The following is a 22,088-nucleotide window of genomic DNA, read 5'->3' on the forward strand; positions in this document are numbered from 1 at the left end:
TCTTAATGTTACATGGTATAGTATTTAAAGTAATGAAGCTATCCAAGTGGCCCAAAAAGTGGGTATTTACGTTCCAAAAGCCGGTCTTTTTACTTTGGTCATCTCACCCAACAGTGTAACAGGCTATAACTTTTTCCTTCTCATTCTCATTAACTTCCCCTCAAGTGCTTCTGCTATTTGTATCAATTGGTTATGTAATATTGAATTCTGCATTCTAGCCTTTGAGTAGAGAAATTTCCCCTAATTTTTTTTTAAGTGGATATATGGGAGACACTTATAAAACCTGTCTTTATATGTCACATCTCATATCCCTTTCAGGAGGACTCCAAAAATCTTTACGGCCGACAAAATATTTGAAATGTTACTGTTGCAATGCAGTCAAATTGTGCACATCAAGTTCCTTCAAACAAGAAATGCATTGATGACCAGATTATTTGCTTTTATTTTGAATGAGGGATAAAAATTGGCTATAACACTGGAAAGATCTCATTCTTCGAAATAGTATAATAAAATCTGACACACCACTTTGAATGACCTATTTATTTATTTTTTCAAGGCGTGGGCATTGTTGGCAAGGCCAACGCTTATTCCACATCCTTAAGTACCCTTTAGAAAGTCTTGGCCAACCTTCTTGAACTGCTGGTGAAGGATGCCAGTGGGAAGGGAATCCTAGGATTAAGACCCAGTGACAATGAAGGAACAGTGGTATTTTTCAAACTTAGGATAGCATGCCTCTTGGAGGGAAGCATTCAGGCAGTGTTTAATAGCTCATCTGTAAAACAGCATCTCCATCTGTACAACAATGGAAAAAAAAATCAGCCTAGATTTTTCTGCTCAAGTCTTTGATTATTTGATTCTGGAATTTTTTTTGACTTAGATGAGGAGTGCTACCAACTGAGACATAATTGACAATTTACATACTTATAGTTTCTAGCTTTGGATACCTTCATAAGTGGAAATATCTGCCTTTTAAACCATTTCATAATCTTAAAGACCTCTATCAATACACATCTTAGCTGCCTCCTTTCCCTGGAAAAGGTCCCACTGTGCTCTCTTTCCTGATGGTTATATCCTTCAGACCTGGTGGATTATCGTAATTTTTTTTTTCCACCCTTGCTAGTGCCTCTATGTCTTTCTTTGGAAATAGAGAGCAAACCTGACCAAAGTATTCCAGGTAGGATCTATCCAGCATTCTACACGAGTTTACAATTATGGAATTTTGTACCCCACATCATTAAGTTGGGTTGAAATTCCCCAAGCTTATTTTTCCCCCCAAGATTCTCAATATCCCACAATGTTGTCAAGAAGGAAGGAAGTGAAGCAAGCAAAGAAAGTATTTCAAAGATATTTCAGACTGTAATATCAAAATCAAGCCTTCTAACAAGTCAACTATGTCCCAGTTGGTAGCACTTTCACATCCGAATCAAGACTTGAGCAGAAAAATCTAGGATGGTTTTCCAGTGCAGTATTGTACACTTGGAGATTTATGAATTATTATACACCACCTGAGTGCTTCCTTCCAAGTGGCACGCCATGCTAAGTTTGAATGATAGCCTGTTCAGTGAAAATGTCAGTATGCTAAAAGTTTGAAATCTCAGGTCCAAGTCCTTTTTGCACAGTCCTAAAATGTTAACCCTGATAATCTTTCACAGATGCTGCCTGATCTGTTGAGTGTTTCCAGCATCTGCTGTTTTTTTAAAATTCTTATTTGCCAGCAGTTTTCTGTTTAACTAGCAGTAAACTCCATGTTAATTTGAAAGTTACTGTCAGTGGTACGTCAATGGTACACAGACTGTATTCCTTCATGGAGTTCACTATGGGTGCATGAGGTTGCAGAGATATCCTAACACTTACAATGGGGAATTTGCCTGAAGATCATGTGCCAGATAGCACAGGAAATGCTTCATTATTCATTTAAATGAGAGGGAACAGACGCAAAGATGTAAGTATTAATTATATTTTTAACTGCTTTGGGTTTTTCAAGTTTGAGTTTTTAAAGTTTCTTGACTTTTATTAGCTTTAACAGCTTTATTTAATTGTTTTTGAGTGTCAGAAATATTCAGCTGTTGATAAATTTGGTTATGTTTGGTGGGTGTGACTTAACTGTCTATTAAATCTACCTCTTTTGTGAGCAGGGCTTAATTTGTACCCACCCACACCTACTATATCCTATTACAGCGTGGAAGGCCCTGGATCCACACAGAGCTTGTTGTGATGAAAGAGGCTGGCTTTCCCCTCTGTTCTCAATATTTTGCATGTTCTTGATTTTCAAAACAAACCAATATTTTATGTTTGTCTTCATAGAGGATACAAAACAACCTCGCAGAAATAGTGCAGAACAACTAGTCTAGAGGGAAAGAGCTGAAAGAAAGCAACGTTAGTGCGGAAAAAGACAATTCAAAAGATTAATAGGATCGATAAGTAATAAATCCCTCGGATATGACAATGTACATCCCAACATCTTGAAAGAGGTGCCTATTGAGATACTGAATAAACTGGCTGTCATCTTTCAAAATCTCACAGGTCCTGGAAATGGTTCCCATAAATCAGAAGGTTGCAAACATCACTCCATTCTTTAAGAAAGGACAGAAAAGAGAAAATGCGAAACTACAGGCCAGTTTTCCAGTTCTGATGAAGGGTCATTGACCTGAAATATTAAATTTGGTTTCTCTCACCATGGATGCTGTCAGTTAGCCTGACATTAGTAGTAGGGAAAATAATAAGAATCCAGTATCAAGGAAATAATAACAAAATAATTAGATGATAGAATTTGGCAGAGTCAAGATGGACTCACAAAATGGAAATAGTATTTGACAAACCTGCTAGAGCTTCTTTTGAGGCTGTATTTGGATCTTTGGAAAGCCCTCAACAAGATACCACATGAGAAATTTCCCTATGGTTGCAAATTCAACAGTGGTTACTGCAAAAGATAAATCTCAGGAATGAAGACAGCTGTGTTGTCAAGGCAACCCACTATCATCACATCCAAAAAGGAATGATGAGACTAAGCTCCAGGAGAACTATCAACACATGCAGCGGCTGCTGCTGATCCCCAACGTGGCTCACACTTATTGTGCCAGCCAGAATGCAGCCCTGAGCCCCACATCTCAGTACAGAGTGGGCACACCACTCACCCAATAACTGTCCTCACAGGCAGCCTCTGCACATTGCACCAGTGGCTCACTCTACAAAAAGCCATGCAAAAGTGAGATCACAGTTTCACTGTGGGAGCACCAGAAATTTGCTCCAGTTTCCACACACAGCAGAGTGCAGCCCAAGCAGATTCTTGCAAATTTCTATAGATGTACAGTGGAGAGCATTCTGACTGGTTGCATCGTGGCCTGGTATGCAAACTCCAGTGCACAGGATCGCAAGAGACTGCAGAGGGTTGTAGACTCAGCCAGCTCCACCGCAGGGAAAACTCTCCTCACCATCAACGGCATCTTAAAGAGGCAGTGACTCAACAGGGGGGCATCCATCACTAAGGACCCTAACCATTCGGGACATGGCCTCTTCTCATTACTACCATCGGGTAGGAGGTACAGGAGCCTGAAGACCCACACTCAATGATTTAGTAACAGCTTCTTCCCCTCCACCATCAGATTTCTGAATGGTCCATGAACATTACTTTGTTATTCCTTTTTCTTTTTGCACTATTTATTTCTTTTGTGATTTATAGAATATCAAATCAACAAATTTTATGAACAAGTCAGTGCTAATAAGCCTGATTGTGATTTCCTTATCTTAAAGTAGAGAAGGATATGGACCTATGATTGCTCGGACTCTGGGAACCAGAATGCTACAACAAATCAGCACTTTGCGGGCAAATGGTAAGTGGGGTATCGGTACATTAAGGGAATCAAGGAATGTAAGATTAATACAGGAAAGTGGTGATAAGAGAAAAGATCAGCCATGTTCTTATTAAACAGTGATCCGGTGCCAAGCTCCAAATAACCTTCTCTTATTTCTTGTGTTCTTAGAGATAAAACTTTTTATTTAAAAAGAAAAACATAAGCATGCTAGTTAACGTAAAAACTGTCAATTCAATAGTTTTACTACTTACCACTAAAATTCATTATAAACATTTTGGAATACTTAGTTACATAGTCTATCAAACAAAATACGAAATTTTTAGCACCATTAAGATCTTTCTTATCACAATAGTTCGTAAAAGAAATCAAAGCCCTAGAATTGCAACCATTATACATCTATTAGTGACAGTCTTGCATATAAACATTTCACAAATCAGAACTATCAGCTTCTATCTTCAAAGGCATCTATTCTTTGATTAGCCATGGATCAGGAAAGACTTTCAATTTCAAAAGAGAATTCCAATTACATTTGATGCCTGACACAAAGTATTCCAGGTATTTCTGGGTTAACAAAAGAACTCTCAATTAAATAGTAATTAACATTAAATGATGTGATTAAAAAGATTGAGTGAGGGTATAACTGCTCAATTTAAAAAAAGGAAGTAAACACTAAACATGCAAACTGAACCAATTGTGCAGCATTTTAAAAATACTGAATGACTCTAGCTCAAAACTAACAAAACTTACAGCGTTATACAATAAACAAGTCTTGCATAATAATCTGAGCACCTTTTAGAAAATATTTAGGAGCACAAGCGACAAACTCGTACTAGGCAATGCCAACTTCCTGTATTGGCCTCTTTGGATGATCAGAACTACCTACTACTCCTCTTCAGTTGGCTTCTTCACATGGCATTTCAGCTGATAAAGATGCCACTTTCAACACCTCCATCATTCCGTTGTAATTTTAAACTGATAATAAAATAATTAGAACAAATAAATATTAAAATCACCCTGAGTAATAATTGATTATTACTTGATCTTCTTTGATTATTTCCTTGTTAAAATTTCAAAATAGAAAATGAATAGGTACATTAACTTGGAGAATCTGTGCAATTTTGGATTAAATTTCTAACTATCCTATTACAAACCAGACAACCTGTAACAGCAAAACAGAATCAGTAAATTATCAAGTAAAAGTGTTCTAATTTACACGTACCTTTGAAAATCATCTTCACTAATTGTAAGATTATACAAGAAGAAGGGATCTACGTCATCAGTCAAACGAACAGTTAAATCCTAAGACAAGGTATAAAAATTATTTTAAAAAAAATTTAAAATCACTCAAATGGTGAAGCATAATATTAAAATTCAATAATGATAGAAGCAGAGAGTGAACACTCTAAAACTGTACACTGGTGTATTCCAAATGGATCATTCACTTGGCAATTCCCTGTTTCACTCTTTTTTTCTTCACCAAACATTCCTCCTCACAACACTTTTCTATGTAATTGTGGAAAATGCAACAACTGTCCTTTTACATCTTCCCACTGTCCAAACTCAAGCTGTTCTGAAAAGTGAAGCCACAATTCATTTGCACTTCTTCCAGTTTATTATATTGCTCTTGGGGCTAACAATATGGTCCCCCCTACCAAACTTTGATTGTTTTCCAGAACAACTTCCTTCAGTCCACAAGGGCGACCCTGAGTTTCTATTTGTCTGTCACTTCTCTATCCCGCTCCCACTGACCAGTCTTCAACCTCCTATATAGTTCCAACAATGCCCAGCATAAGCTCAAGGAACAGAAACTCATCTACCCACTATGCACATTACAACCATCAGGACTTAATATTGAGTTTAACAGTTTCAAGTAAATCCCATCCCCCCAATTGATGTGGCTGTAGCTTTGTTTTAATTTGTCTCTATATTGGTTATTGTTTATCTAATAATTGTTAACTTGACAACTTTGACCTGCACATGGTCACAGACGTTCTGTGTTCTCTCCACCTCCCCATCTCTGCAACTTAAGACATGCTTGTTTTCTCACTTTTCCAGTTCTGATGAAGGGTCTTTGAAGGAAAACATTAACTATTTCTTTCCCAACATCCTGCATGAACTCCCGAGTGTTTCCAGTTTTCCAGCATCTGTAATTTGTGTAGTTAACATCTGTCAACTGAGTGGCATAAACCTTACTAATTAGACCATGCCTGAAACACTGGATTTAGGGGGTACATAGCTGCTTATCAGACTGCCTCACCCCACCACCCCCAAGATTTTAATAATCAGGCATCAGATACAGTAGTCATCTTTAGAAGCTCAGCAGATCTAATTGACTTATTTTTGCTTTTTTTTTAAAAAAAAGATGGTCAGTACCAGGCAAAGAGTGGAATGTATACGTTCTCTCTTGTTTTACAGCCCATCTCCAGAAGCTTTCCACATCTTGATTGCATAATTTACTATTTCTGGACTTATTAATTAAACTAAGCATTAAGGCATAATTGTCCTATTCCTAATCCTTCTGGCAAAGAGAAAGTTTGTTTTAAAGATTACCAGTGAGTTAGAACCACTTGAATTCGTTATTTACAAGACCTTTCATTTCCTTGATGATTGTGAGGAAGCCCACGGGACAAGTAGTTGGCTAGGTTAATCTTTTTGGTGTGGAATGGTAGCTCCTCACTCATCACTTTAAAACAGATTTCTTTGATCAAGCTTTTCATAATACATTTATGCCATTCTGGTACCTCTATAACCTCTTGGAATAGTTTCTATATTAAAAGATGCTATATAAAAGTTGCTTGACGGCATGTAAATTGGACATCAAAACAAAATAGTAGTGAAGACAAAGTTTGTTCTATAGGGAAATTACAGGCAAAGATTATTAATTTGCTGTACCTTCTTGTGAACTGCATTAGAACTGATTTGCCATCCTACTCTCAGTCGAACATTTTCCCTCCTGTAATAAAAGGCCATCAGATTAGGACTGGTTAAGAGTAAAGACACAACTCCTCTAATTATCCAAACTGTTTACATTATTTTGAGAGTATATTTGTGCTAACAAAGGTGTTGGCATTTGTTTTTCCCTCTTTGGAGGTATGTAACTTAGTAGGACCCTTCACACAGATGAATGCTATAATTTCCAGACGAGACATTCTTTACAGAATTAGCACAATAGTCTTGCCAGACTCCTCAATGTTAAACCCTCACAACGTATGCCGAATGATTGCCCAGTTTAAACAGTGCAAGTGATCATATGATATCAGAAGTCCTGTCAAAAGTTGCTCCCTTTTTAACCCTACTCATCAACAAAACCCATGTCCTTCTCATGCTCCCTCCAGTCTCTTCTCAATTCTTCTATGCACCTGCTCTAAACTTGATAGATTGAGATTCTAATTCCAGCTTCAGTTTTTCAATTTCTGAGTAATGTTATTCTAACGTTACCTTTTTTTTGGTTTCATGCACTATCCCAGCAGTGAGTGTTAGGGAAAGATTTAAAAGTCAACAAAACTCGATATCTTATCTGATCTTATCTCATCTTAAGTAGGATCACTGGGAATGTGAAAAAAAATTAAATGCAGGGATACCAGTGAAGATAAAATACAAAAAGCATAGCCAGGAAGAAGTGAAATGCAAAGAAAAAAAAGGGACAGAGCAAAAGAGAGAAGGAAGAGTGAGAGAAAAATCAGGAAAGAAATAAAGCAAAGCATGATTTTAAATTAAATCATTGTGCGGATGAGAATGAGTGACTGCAGAGAAAGTAATTATTTTACCAGGTACCCTTTTAAGTTTACCATGATTATATGACATTTCTGCAAGTTTCAATATTTATCCAAAGATTTCCTTCACCTTCCTTTTTAAGAATTCATTCCTCCTCCTTATCTCACCTTAATTTCTTAAAAATAACTTCACTGTTAGAACTATGCAATTATTCTGCATCCTCACTATTGCCATTAAAATGTTTCCATGTCCTCTTAGGCTGTTGTTGAATAATGTCTTCATTTCATCAGGGAGATCCAAGCTGTAATACATGAGCTATTTGTCCTGCTCCTTCAGAATCTTGGCAATTTAGTCCAGAAAACCTATGGTCTTGCTCAATAGTTTGAAATGTATGAGGCTGGAGGTTCAAAAGTAGCTGCTTTGTTGTGTCACTAATTGTTAATTCCTCAATCAAAACAGAAAACAGTATAATCACATGAAATATCAGGAATGTAAAAGAAAAATAGCTTGTACATTTATCAATAAAGGTCTCAGCTACACTGACAATAGTTTCATAGCTCATGTCGGCAGAGCTGACAGCTTCCCAGTTCACACCCATGTTGGTAAATGATCAAGATATTTCAGTTGTGGTTGAGGGATACACATTGGCCAAGCGACAGAAGGAAGATACTTCCATTCTTTGAAATTATGCCTGTTAAAAGCAGCTGGGGCCTCATTTAAATGGTTCATCTGAAGAAATTTCACCTCCAGTAATGCACCTAATTTGATGATTTACTTATTCAAATATTTATTGGAATTCAGGATCACCATAACCTGAAATGCTTGGTTTGGTAAATGTTCCTTAACGTATCTGTAAAGATTGATTCTGGAAATAAATTGCCAACAATCATTTAACTCAGACAAATGTTCATGTATTATTGGGTTTTACTGGTGTTCAATTTCAGCAATAGGTATACAAATTTGACTTTACTGGAGTTAAAAAAAATGCTAACTCACTCTTCTTTAGCCCAGAATAAACTAGATCAGGGACAAAAAAAGGTCAAAACTCCAATTCGAAACCAGCCAAATTAAACAGTTCAACAGTGGATGATTTAACGTTTCAGAGAATTTAACAACAGAACAGGAAGCAATTAGTACAAGTATTCATTTAGTGATTCAGGAATGTGGTACAGATAAAATATCACAGCATCAGTCCACAATCTAAATAGTTAAAATTTAAACAAATGCCATATCAAAAGATTCCCTGTTTTCATAATTTAAAGGCTTATTGCTACTCAAAACAAATAAAATTTCTTTTTAATTTCATACAAGGACATTTTAATTTTGCTTCAAGAATTAAAATAATAGCACGAAGAGATTTAGTGGGATACTGTGTTAAGGACAAGCTCATTTCTATCAAGAATTTTGTAAATATACATAATTTTCAGTGAAATGAAAATTCAACAATGTTTCAAACTGAGAGTTGACAAACACTTAACAGCACTAGTTACTAATTTTTAATTCTAAACTAAGAATAAAAGGAGCAATTTTTGCTACTCATTAACGCCATTCTAAGCAGCTCTTCTCAATGGCCAAAAAATATTTGCTTTCAACAGATTTCACAATAACTTGATTACATTTATTCTCACATATGTTAAATTCATTTCCTTTTACTATTAAAAAAATTCAGCATCTCCTGAAAGGCTAGACAAGGTGGATTTTTCTTCTGCCTGCATCTATAATGTTATATACCAAGTTTGAACTTGCATTGCATTTTTTCTGGTAGTGCATTCTACTCAAAAAAGATAGTGCAAAATAGAGTACAGCTTCATATCAGATGGTACATTGAAACCTTTGCAGTCTAACACACTCTAGTCACATAGTATCTATCAAAATTTTCACGAAAATCTTAGAATCACTCGTTTGTTCCTGTAAATCCTGCTGATTTTTTCCAATTACTCATCTTGTACCTTCATAGAACACTGCTCAGAAATCAGGCTTTCCCATTCTGACTTCAGTATGCTATACACATGACCCCTGTGTTACACCTATTTGGGAATGGAAATTTGCCCTTACAGAATTCACAAATCACTGCCCAAGAATTTGAGATATGACTCAAATTCACTCTCTTGGCATTTATGTGAAGAAAGTAAATAACTAAAAGCAAACTTTTCCCCCAAGTTGCATTACTTAATACATGTGCAGGTAATATGGTTTTACAGTATAAAAAGTTGCAATATGGACCATTTTCTAGGAATGCAACTCCTCTCCACTCCCACCCCCAATAACACAAAAGGTCGCCTTTATCAGTCTACTCGCAACTAGGATATCCTAACAGTTAATAACAATGTTGCACTACTTCAGAGGAATTGTTAATGTGTCATGGTATCATTTATGTCACCACTTTTTTCCTGCTGCCCACTGGCTCTTCATGAAGTTTAGTAACTGCACCATTCACCCAAACAGCAAGATCTCCACTCTGATACAGCACTGATCATTATTTCCACAATTATACTGTCAGCTCATTCTGATTAGTTCTTAATGACCTCATCCTGCCACAGAATATAAAGATTCAAGGATTTCTTTGATGAAGTGTTTCCAGCTGCTGAGTGTCTTCTAGATTTTGCATGTGTTACATCCATATAGGAAATTGATAAGGATAGCAATCAGATAAAACATCATTATACTGGCAATTATCATGCATTCAGATAAAATTAAGGCTTGGGTAGTTTACCAAAATTCACACTTGTGATGATATAAAGAAGTCATGACTCATGACCAGGTAACATCATTTCCAAAATAGTTGAACACTTTTCAACAACAGTGATCAAGGATTTAACAGACTTTCCCAGAAGCTACCTGATGCATCAGATGCCTAGAAACCATCCAAGCCCATGACTGTGAGAGGAAATGATAAACCTAACCACTTCCAGTTTAAAATGGTTTATACGAATTCTCCAAGCATAAACAAACTCAATTTTTTGAAACTTCAGTCAATGCTCACAGTCCTTATAAGATAAAACAACTTCTTTGTTAGGCAGAAGAGCAACACCTCCCACATTGCATCACTCAACATTGCTATACAATATACAGCAAATACAATACGAATCAGTACACTTCACTGTATCACACCATTTGGAACAAAACAGGGTGGTGAGAAGGATTCCTTCCTCTTCAATTTGGCAAGCAATGAAAATGATGGCCATTTTCTTGGCTAAATCTGCAACTACATTGTAATTGCACAATCTTCCCAATCTACTATATTCAGGAACAGGAAAGCCTGGATCAGAAATTTTGTCAGATAATGAGAGAGACGATTTCTGGATAGTAACTGAAGTCCAACTCTACCTGAACTCCATAGCTGTTATATAGAAAAAAAAATGTGGAATCCGAAACAGCATTAGCCAAGCAAAGTCACATTTCTCGAAGACTGCTACCACCATAATTAACAAATTGTTGATAATGACAATGAAGCATCAAAAATGATTACCAGCTACAAAAATATATTTTTTCATAGTCTATCAGAGCACTTGAATTTAAGTCCAAGACTATGCAACTAGCTGAGCTCAGCTAAACTAGCTACAACTTTCAATACCACATTTTGCAGAGTGAAATTGACAAAAATTTCTATTTAAAATTAGTATTAAATTACCTTCAATTTAAAAAATATACTTATATAAACAAACTTAGTTCTGCTACCATTTTGTGCAAAAACTAAGAATAATGTAAAAATGAAACCTTCTGAAAAGATGGAGAAAAAGGGGATGAAAAAAATAATTTACTGTTTCATCTTATAATCTTGCAAATTCATTTTTCAATACATCTAATATGAAGTTGTATTCTGACTAAATTGTTATTAAAAATTCAAAGCTTTAAGGAATTGTTGCATAAATTCAAACCCAGCAGATTCAAACTTATGTTTGAGATTACTACCTGACAATATGACATGAATGCCATTAGGAAATTAAAAATAGTATAGATCAGTTACATTTAAGTTGTTGTTGTAAAACTTCTCCTCTTCATGCCATTAAAGCTCACAGCCAATGAGGTCCTAAAATCAGTTTTAATGGCCCAGTGATCGCTTAGATTACGAAACTTAGTTTGAATCAGGAAGCAAAGGTTTACAGTTTTCATAGAAAAATGAATGGAATCACCAGCGGTGATTAAGCAAAAAATTCTGTTGTATTTTGAAACAGATGTGGTTTGTCCAATTCTGAATCAGAATTACTATCACTGACTTAGATGACATGAAATATGTTGTTTTGCGGCAGCAATACTACGCAAAGACATAAAATTACTATAAATTACAAAAACAGTACAGAAAAAAGGAATGATGAGATCCAGCAAAATGTAAAAAATGAATTTTACAGTTTTTACTATGTTAAAAGTGCTACACATTTAAAATATAAAACACTCCCACTGTTAGTCTAATATCAATTATGGGGAAATTTGGCGCGCAGGGAGAGAAAAATAACTCATTCATATATAGGTAAACTCCTATGTACGAGGTTCAGGTATGCTTTCTGAGCAGATCAGAAATTATGCTGGACATCAAACAAAATGGCAATCTATTCTCCAGCTTCAAATTACAAACATACAATAAAAATATTGAAATTTTACCTAGTTGAACTCCAAAGCAGCTGAAAATATAAATGTCTGTGTTTATGAAATCACTGAAGTAAATTTACTGTTAAAAAGTTATTTGTCAGACTGGAGGATCATTGACAGTGTTGTGCCCCAGCGATCAGTGATAGGATCAGGATCACTTTTAAAATATGTTTTAGGGACTTATATGGGTTTGTGGGGTAAAATTTCAAAATTTGCAGATGACTGCAACCTTGGAGGTGTGGAAAACAGTGAGGAAGTTAGTAACACACTGCAAGAAAATATAGAAAGGCTGGCAGATTGGGCACGTAAATAACAAATTAAGTTTACAGAGCATGAAGTACTTTTTGGCAGAAATAATGAAGGTCAACACAAGCTATATGACACAGTACTGAAATATGTGTAGAAACAAATGCACCTGGCTATGTACATGCATAAACTTGTGAATGTGGCAGAACAAGTCAAAAAAGTGGTTAGTAATGCATATGGGATCCTGAGTTGCATAAATAGAAACATAGAGTACAAAAGCAGGGAGGTTAGCTGAAATAAAAACAAAAATGATGATAGAAACATTCAGCAGGTCAGACACCATCTGTGGAAAGAAAAACCAAGCTAACATTTTGGTCAAAAGGCCCTTTGACAGAACTGTGAAAGATGGAAATATGAGCATGAGGGAAGAAATGGGTAGGAAAAGAGAATCTCTCCGATAGGGCAAGGCCAAGATTACCATGACGATAAGCTATGGGGGGAAAAAAATCTAGTTGATAGGTTAATGAAAGTAATTTGAGAGAAAGGTGTGAAATTCAGGACAACGCTTTAAGAAATGCCCAATAGACCAGACAATGTTAATAGAAAGAAAAAAAATTGAGTTGAGATTACAGTTGGATACAGCAGAACTGTATCAAATTATTCTTAACATTTATGAAACAATGGTTAGCCCACAACTTGGGGTAATGCATCCAGTTTTGGTCACCACATTTTAGGAAGGTTACAATGTCCTTGAGAAGATTTACAAGCTCCAAGGTTAAATTGTATTCCCACCCCACCCCCCCCCACCACCACCCCCAATGGAACTACAGCAGCCAGCAATGGGATCAGCATGGCTCCTCATGATTCCATAATTCTAAAGTTATATTTTGTATAACTTATAACCATTCCAATTATTGAAGTCTAGAAGTAATGTTTGCACAGAGCAAAAGAAGCAAATCCAGTCCTGGTCATCCTAAGCTTCCTTGGAGTCAGGTAGGTTTTCACATTCTCAGTAGAGCACTTTATACACTTTCATATACTTTTACTCTTTCTCCAATTTTCAAACCCCTCCACAATTTATTAGTTTCCATTAAGTCTTTCAATACCATGCCAAAGCAAGTAAAGAGACAATTTGCTTCCAAGCATCTGTGAATATCAGATCATAAATGGCCACAAGTAGGTATAAAGTAGAAAAAAGAATGACAAATATTTCATCTTTCATGTCGTACAAGGAAGTACATAACCTATGTTCAGCTTCCTTTTTAAAAGGGCAACTAACACAAGGTGTTCAACATGTATGGTGCATATACAGAAATCCACACCCCTTAAAGGATGCTTTTATATGACTGAATTGCACCAATCCAAATTTTATTGGCCAGATTCTAATTGATTGAATCCTCCAACCACATTGGTATTTATGGCTATGCAGCTCTTCACAACCGAAGCTTCCGGTCCATGATTATCCCACAAGGAGTGCGAGACAAAGCAGCACCATCAAAATCATTTAATAACATTTAAAAACATTTCAAATGGATTATTTAAAACATTTAAACAGATTAAGCCATTGTTAATTCAAAACAAATATACAGAGAAAAATAAAAATAAACCGATACTCAGTTAAAATTTTCAATAAAATGTAGGTGATTTCATTCAAATGAATGGGGCCATGTTGGATGGGCCAGATATGGATATCATAATGCCAGAGAGGCCAGATACATATCTACCTCACAGCTCAGGACATTATGGAAAGTCCTCAACTTAAAAGTGCAATCAGAAGGCAGAGTGAGGTGGGAAACAACAACATCTAACCCCCAGTGTGTTCCTGACTTCCAAGCTGTGGTGTACAGGCACAACAACCAGAACACATCCATGTACACATAGTTAAGTGCTGTCTCTAAGTCTTGTAATCTTCTTTCATTTCTCAAGAAAGAGCAGAAATGGCAGCTGAGAAAAGGTTCATTTCTCTCTTAACTGCTGGTAAACAAAAAGTTGGACAAAACATTTTGCTGTACCATAAATTCCTATGTTTCTCAGTAGATTTAGCTCTGCCAGGAAGTGTAAAATTATATTTAAAGAAATTATTATAGAAAAGCAATGGCAAAAATTTAAAAAAAGTCACAACTCTTATCATGTACACATTTCCTTGGGTTCACTGTATGAGTGGCACAACCAGAGTTGATAAGAGTAATTAAGCATAGTACCAGATCTCACATCTCCCCCACCCACTGCCTTTCCCCTATCACCTGAACTCACCTATCCCCTGCCTGCACGTACTCCTGTCCCTCCCCCCCACCCTCTTATTCTGGTTCAGCCCTCTTCCTTTCCAGTCCTGATGAAGGGTCTCAGCCCAAAACGTCGACTGTTTATTTCCCTCTATGGATGCTGAGTTCCTCCAGCACTTTTTGTGTATTGCTCCAGATTCCAGCATCTGCAGAATTTCTTATGTCAAGGTCACAATGTTGTCAAACAATAGCAAAAGGATTTTTTTGTTAAATCAGCAATAGCCAAGAGGATGAGGATAAAGAGGGAGAAAACAGAATGAAACTAGAAGATAAAAGCAGACTGAGACACAAAAAATTCTGCAGATGCCGGAATCTGGAGCAAATACACAAAAAGTGCTGGAGGAACTCAGCAAGTCAGGCAGCAGCTGTGGAGGGAAAAAACAGTCGACGTTCGGGCCAAGACCCTTCATCAGGACTGGAAAGGAAGAGGGCAGTCGCCAGAATATGAAGAGGGGAGTGGGGAGGGGTAGGAGTAGGAGCGCACGCAGGCAGGGGATAGGTGAAACTGATTGTAAAGAGCTTTAACAGGTATGCAAAAGAGCAAAAGTGGATCCCTTACAGAGAGCCTAGAGTAATTGTGAATATAATGGAGTAACAACAAAATGGCAAAGACTTTAAATGGTTATATTCACATTAATGTAAGATGCAAAGAATACTGGAAATTATGCAACACCAAGAAACTAATAAGAGAAGAAAATTATTTTCTAAAAAAAAATGCTACTTACAAAAACGAGAGATTCAAAAACTAACAAATCCCCTGGACCCAATAGCCTTAAAAAGCGGAGGGTTAAAAGGAGATGCTAGAGAGATAGTAAATTGAGATATTTTCCAGAAATCTCTGGATTAATAAGTCCCCATAAAATGAAATGTTGTAGCTATAACACTGTTGTTCAATAAATGAGAGAGATAAAAACATGAATTATAAATAGGAAAAATACAGTTTGAGAGCAAAAATAAAATCACAATACGATTAGACATAGTCAACACATTTTAATGAAAGGGAAATTCTGTTCGACAGATGGAGGGATGTAATGAGGGAAAAGAGAATTCACATACTAGTTCAACCATGATCCTACTGAAAACCATGGACTGACATGAGAAGTTACTGCTCTGAATTATGTCCTTCCAAGGAAAAGTCACAAATTTACTAGTGTATATCGTAACTGGCATTATAGCTTTCTAGCTAACTCAGGATCACTATTCTAGCATTCTTTTTGGAGAAAAGAATTGTCTCCTGAGCAAAGAATCCAATCCAATTAGATTGTATCCCTGCACCTAGACATCCTAAAGAGGGTATTAAGGCTTGCATATTGAGTGTGGATGATCATAACTGAAATGTCCTTTCATGAAAGCAAGGACTAACAAGTATACACACACAAAATGCTGGAGGAGCTCAGGTCAGGCAGCATCTATGGAGGGAAATAAACAGTTGACATTGAGTCAAGACCCTTCATCAGGACTGGAAAGGAAGAGGGCAGAAGCCAGAATAAAAAGGTAGGGGGAGGGGAGAGAATGATCCAAGCTGGCACATGATAGGCGAGTCCAGGAGAAGGGGGAAGGTAAGTGGGTGGGGGAGGGGGGGATGAAAGAGAATGATCCAAGAGAATGAGAGGGTATAGGTGGAAGAGGCAAAGGGCTGAAGAAGAAAGAATCTGGTAGGAGAGAAAAGTAGACCATGGAATAAAGGGAATGAGGTGGGGGACAGGAGGAAGGTGATGGGCAGGTCATGACAGCAGGGTAGGGGAAAGAGGAGTGAGGGGCCACAGGAGTGAGGGAAAACGGGGAGAGAGGAAGAGTGGAAAAAGGGGAAAACAGAGGAGGGGAATACTGGAAGTTAGAGGAATCGATGTTGAGGCCGTCAGGTTGGAGACTACCAAGGCAGAATGAGGTGCTGCTCCTCCAACCTGCGTCTGGCCTCAACTGGGCAGAAGAGGCTGTGGATAGACATGTCAGTAGGGGAATGGGAAGTGGCTAGCCACTGAGAGATCCTAGCCATTGCAGCAGCCAGAGTGAAGGTGCTCGACGAAATTCAACTTCAAAAGTCACCTTCTGATTTGCTGGCACTCCGGTATTCCATAGTGTCATACTTTAGTGCCAAATGATTGGAGGGTGACAAATGTTGTTCCTTTGTTTAAGAAAGGGAGTAGGGATAACCCTAGGAATTACAGACCAGTGAGTCTTACTTCAGTGGTGGGCAAATTACTGGAGAAGATTCTTGGAGACAGGATTTATGGGCATTTAGAGAAGCATAGGCTGATTAGGAACAATCAGCATGGCTTTGCCCCACGAGCCTGATTGAATTCTTTGAGGATGTGACATAGCACATTGATGAAGGTAGAGCAGTGGATATATGTATACATGGATTTTAGTAAGGCGTTTGATAAGGTTCCTCATGGAAGGCTTATTCAGAAAAGTCAGGAGGCATGGGATCCAGGGAAACTTGGCTGTGTGGATTCAGAATTGGCTCACCCATAGAAGACAGAGGGTGGTGGTAGATGGAACATATTCTGCCTGGAGGTCGGTGACCAGTGGTGTTCCACAGGGATCTGTTCTGGGACCCCTGTTCTTTTTATAAGCGTCTTGGATGAGGATGTGAAAGGGTGGGTTAGTAAGTTTGCTGATGATACAAAGGTTGGTGGTGTTGTGGATAGTGTAGAAGGTTGCTGTACATTACAACAGGATATTGATAGAATGCAGAGCTGGGCTGAGAAGTGGCAGATGGAGTTCAACCCGGATAACTGTGAAGTGATACACTTCAGGAGATCGAATTTGAAGGCAAAATACAAGATTAGTAGCAGGACTCTTGGCACTGTGGAGGAACAGAGGGATCTTGGGGTTCACGTCCATTGATCCCTCAAGGTTGCCACGCAGGTCAATAGGGTTGTTAAGAAGGCATAAGGAGTGTTGGCCTTCATTAGTTGGGGTATTGAGTTCAAGAACTGTGAGGTGATGTTGCAGCTCTATAGAACTCTGGTCAGACCACACTTGGAGAATTGTGTTCAGTTGGTTGACTCATTACAGGAAGGATGTGGAAACTTTAGAGAGGGTGCAGAGGAGATTTACCAGGATGTTGCCCGGATTGGAGAGCATGTCTTATGAGGATAGGTTGAGCAAGCTAGGGCTTTTCTCTTTGGAGAGGAGGATGAGAGGTGACTTGATAGAGGTGTACAAGACGATAAGAGGCATAGATCAAGTGGACAGTCAGAGACTTTTTCCCAGTGCGACAATGGCTAACAATGAAAGGACATAATTTTAAGGTGATTGGAGGAAGGTACAAGGGGGATGTCAGGGGTAAGGTTTTTTTTTACACAGAGAGTGGTGGGTGCATGGAACGCACTGCCTGCAGAGGTGTGAAGGCAGATACATTAGGGACATTTAAGAGACTCTTAGATAGACACATGATAGAAAAATAGGGGGCTATGTGGAAGGGAAGGGTTAGATAGATCTTAAAGCAGGATAAGATGTTGTCACAACATTGTGGGCCGAAGGGCCTGTATTGTGCTGTAGTGTTCTATGTTCTAAAAAAAATAATAAGCACCAGAGAAAGTCCAACCACAAGAACATAAGAAATAGGAGCAGAAGAACATCCAGCCCTTCAATCCTGCTTTGCCATTCAGTAAGATCATGGCTGATTTTCTATCTCCATCATTTTCCTTCACTATCCCCAAAACCCTTGATTCCCTTCAAGTCCAAAATTCTATTGACCTCTGTTCTGAATGAACTGAACAACTGAGCTCTACAGCTCCCTCAGGTAGAGAGCTCCAACGGTTCATCATCCTTGAGTGACAAAATCTTTCGTTTCAATTCTAAGTGCCCTATTCCTTGCTCAAACAATATTCCCCATTCTCAGGCCTCTCAGACAGATGAAATATCCTTTAAGAATGTTGAATGTTTCAATGAGATCTTGTCTCATTCTTCCAGAGAGTACAGTCCCAATCTCCTTGATCTTTCATACAGAATTTTTGCTGCACTCCCACCGAGGAAGTACATCCCTTCTAAGGTAAGAAAGCCAATACTCCAGGTGCAGTCTCATCAAGGCCAAATTGCAGACTTCCTTACTCATGCACCATCACAATGTTGTGCCATTAAACAACACAAAACAGCGATCTATGGGGCCATTCATTACTCTGGCAGCACAATAATCGGCTCATTTAATCAAGATTAGATAGAAGATATATTATGCTGCACAGCCCTCAAAGGTGTTATACTTTACGCCACAAGAAAATGTCTTTAAGACAACTCAATAAAATATCAATTAATCCATGTATATTGCAATTTACATGCAAACATAAATCTATCACAAAAAATGCATCTATACAAGGCACCTTGGAACAATGCAAAGAATTTAAAGGCAAATGGAAAAAAAATCCACGTTGGTCATTAAAACTTTGGAAGCATGTCAAATAATTTGTGCATAGAAATCTCGCATTATTTTCTCCAGTGTTGAATGACAGATATATACTGGCCAAGAATTGGGATTCCCAGCTCTTATTCAAATGTCATGGGATCACAAAAAGAACTTCTGCCAGGTGAAACATTTCCGCAACACTGCACTAGAATATTAACCTCGATGTTCGTGCTGAAATCCCTGGAGTGGGGATTGAACGCATAGCTGACACAGAAACACAGCCTGCCACAACTGATTTTCGTACTAAGTAATCTGCCATAATCAGGTGGTGGCGTAACAAACTCATTTTACTGAACTCACAGGCAGCCTTACTGAATTTTCCCAACTCCCAAAATTATCCAAACAACATTTCACTTTTATTCAATGGTTCACTAATAACCAACACCCTGAAAACTATGAGGATCTTCTGCACCAAGTGACCGAAAGTCTCGATCAGGCGCATCTTCATACTTAAAGGGGAAACTTACTATTAGGTCAGTATATACATTAGTACTATAGGGGTGGAGGGGGGGAGGGGAGGGGGGGAGGGGGGAGGGGGGAGAGGGGAGAGGAGGGGGGGAGAGGAGGGGGGGAGAGGAGGGGGGGAGAGGAGGGGGGAGAGGAGGGGGGGAGAGGAGGGGGGGAGAGGAGGGGGGGAGGGGGGGGAGGGGAGGGGGGGAGGGGAGGGGGGGAGGGGAGGGGGGAGGGGGGGGGAGAGGGGGGGGGAGAGGAGGGGGGGAGGGGGGGGAGAGGAGGGGGGGAGGGGGGGGAGAGGAGGGGGGGAGGGGGGGGGAGAGGAGGGGGGGGGGGGAGAGGAGGGGGGAGAGGAGGGGGGGGAGAGGAGGGGGGGAGGGGGAGAGGAGGGGGGGGAGGGGGAGAGGAGGGGGGAGGGGGAGAGGAGGGGGGGAGGGGGAGAGGAGGGGGGGAGGGGGAGAGGAGGGGGAGGGGGAGGAGGGGGGGAGGGGGAGGAGGGGGGGAGGGGAGAGGAGGGGGGGAGGAGGGGGGGAGGAGGGGGGGAGGAGGGGGGGAGGGGGGGAGGGGGGAGGGGGGGGAAGGGGGGGAGGGGGGGGAAGGGGGGAGGGGGGGGAAGGGGGGGGAAGAGGTGGGGGAGAGGTGGGGTGGGGGGTGGGGGGGGAGGAGGGGACGGGGTGGGGTGGGGGGGGGAGGAGGGGACGGGGTGGGGTGGGGGGGGAGGGGACGGGGTGGGGAGCCCTGGTGCTGCTCCGTGCACTCCCAGCCGGCCCGGACATTCCGCGCCTTCCGCCCTCAGTCGCCACCATGGAGCCCAGTGAACAAGGAGCGCTCGGGAACTTCACCCCTAGATGCAGCGTTGGCGGAGACAGGCCGCCCGCCGCCCTGCGGCCCCGGCCCGGGGAGAGGCGGACCCACAGCCGCTCCTCACCTGTCCTCACAGTCCTTACACTTGACGAGGACGGCAGCGCTCTGACAGAACAGTTCCTCGGCCATCGTGCGCTGGGGATCCTGCACCTGCTTTCACCTCATGGTACCCGCGGCCAACAATCCCAGCGGCAAAGGCGGCGGCTCAGCGCTCCTGCATGGCTCTCCGGGGACCGCTCTCAACGCCCGGGCTCAGGACAGGCAGCGCTGGGCCCGCAGCTCCGGCTCAATCGCTCTCCGTTGCCAAGGGTTACCGGTTCCCGGCCGCTTTCCCGCCACCTTCACAACTTTGCCAACGATCATCCCGCCCGTGTGGCGAACAAGAGGGGACGCACCCTCAGCTCGTTGGTGCCCTCTCTAGGCCCGGATGGCTCATTGAACTCCCAGCACAGCAGACACGTCGAGAGAAATCCTGGGATGCCAAGCGCTGCAGAAACCATTCTCATGCTCAATGGATTCCAGACCCGGCTGAGAGGGAATCAAAAATTAGAGGGCATAGGTTTAAGATAGGAGGGGAAAGATTTAAAATGGTCCTGATGGGCAATTTCTTCACGCGTATAATGGAACAAGTTGGCAGAGGAAGTGTTGAGGCAGGTACAACAACAACGTTTGATAAGATATCTTTATTAGTCACACGTACATCGAAACACACAGTGAAATGCATCTTTGCGTAGAGTGTTCTGGGGGCAGCCCGCAAGTGTCGCCAGGCTTCCGGCGCCAACACGGCATGCCCACAACTTTCTAACCCATATGTCCTTGGAATGTGGGAGGAAACCGGAGCACCCAGAGGAAACCCACGCAGACACGGGGAGAACATACAAACTCCTTACAGACAGTGGCTGGAATTGAACCTTGGTCGCTGGCGCTGTAACAGCATTACGCTAATCGCTACACTACCATGCCTGCCACTTAAAAGACACTTGGACAGGTACAAGGATAGGAGAGGTTTAGAGGGATATGGGCCAGACACGGGCAAATGGGACTAGCTTAGATGGGCATCTTGGTCAGCATGGATGAGCTGAGCCGAAGGGCTTGTTTCTGTGCTGTGATTCTATGAGAGCACTGAATAGAACAAAGGTTGTGGGGCAGCGCTACAGTAAAGCCTTTGCTTCACAGCTACAGTGACTCTGGTTCAGTCTGAACTTCTGGTGGTTATATGGAGTTTGCACATTCTCCCTGTGACTGTGGATTTCCTGGGGTGCTTCATTCTCCTCACAGATTCCAAAGGCGTGTAGGTTGGAAGGGTAATTTCCACTGTAAATTGCCCCTAGTATATAGGTGAGTGATAGAATCTGGGAGGAATTAATGGGAATATGGAAAAAATAAATAGAATGGGATTAATGAAGGATTAGTGTAACTGGGTGGTTGCTGGTTGGTGTGGACTCGGTGGGCTGAAAATCCTGTTTCCATGCTGGATCACTATACTACTCCATGATGTGGGACCAGACAATATCCAAGTTGTAGTACTGAAGGCCTGTTCTCTGGAACAAGTTGAGCCATTAGTCAAACTGCTTGAGTACAATTGTCACATTGGTTTCTAACTGACATTGTGGAAAATTGTCCACAAGGTATCCTCTGTGCAAAAGGCAGTACAAACCCAATCAGCTAATTACCACACGTTTTGTTTACTCTCAATAGTTAGTAAAGCAATGAAAGCTGTCA

General features: G+C 40.3%; 1 protein-coding gene across 1 annotated transcript in view; it reads right to left on the reverse strand.

The window, feature by feature from the left end:
• sass6 (SAS-6 centriolar assembly protein) overlaps positions 1-20,727 on the reverse strand; it is a 37,940-nt gene extending 17,213 nt beyond the window's left edge. Inside the window, exons 1-3 of the mRNA XM_052019830.1 lie at positions 20,431-20,727; positions 6,705-6,765; positions 5,032-5,111 (exon numbers count right to left, since the gene is read on the reverse strand). Of these exons, the coding sequence (XP_051875790.1) occupies positions 5,032-5,111; positions 6,705-6,765; positions 20,431-20,495 (206 nt within the window). The 5' untranslated portion in view covers positions 20,496-20,727. The remainder of the gene's footprint in view (positions 1-5,031; positions 5,112-6,704; positions 6,766-20,430) is intronic.
• Positions 20,728-22,088: the final 1,361 nt, after the last annotated feature.

The sequence above is a fragment of the Pristis pectinata genome, chromosome 7 (genome assembly GCF_009764475.1).
Source record: "Pristis pectinata isolate sPriPec2 chromosome 7, sPriPec2.1.pri, whole genome shotgun sequence".
Taxonomy (NCBI): domain Eukaryota; kingdom Metazoa; phylum Chordata; class Chondrichthyes; order Rhinopristiformes; family Pristidae; genus Pristis; species Pristis pectinata.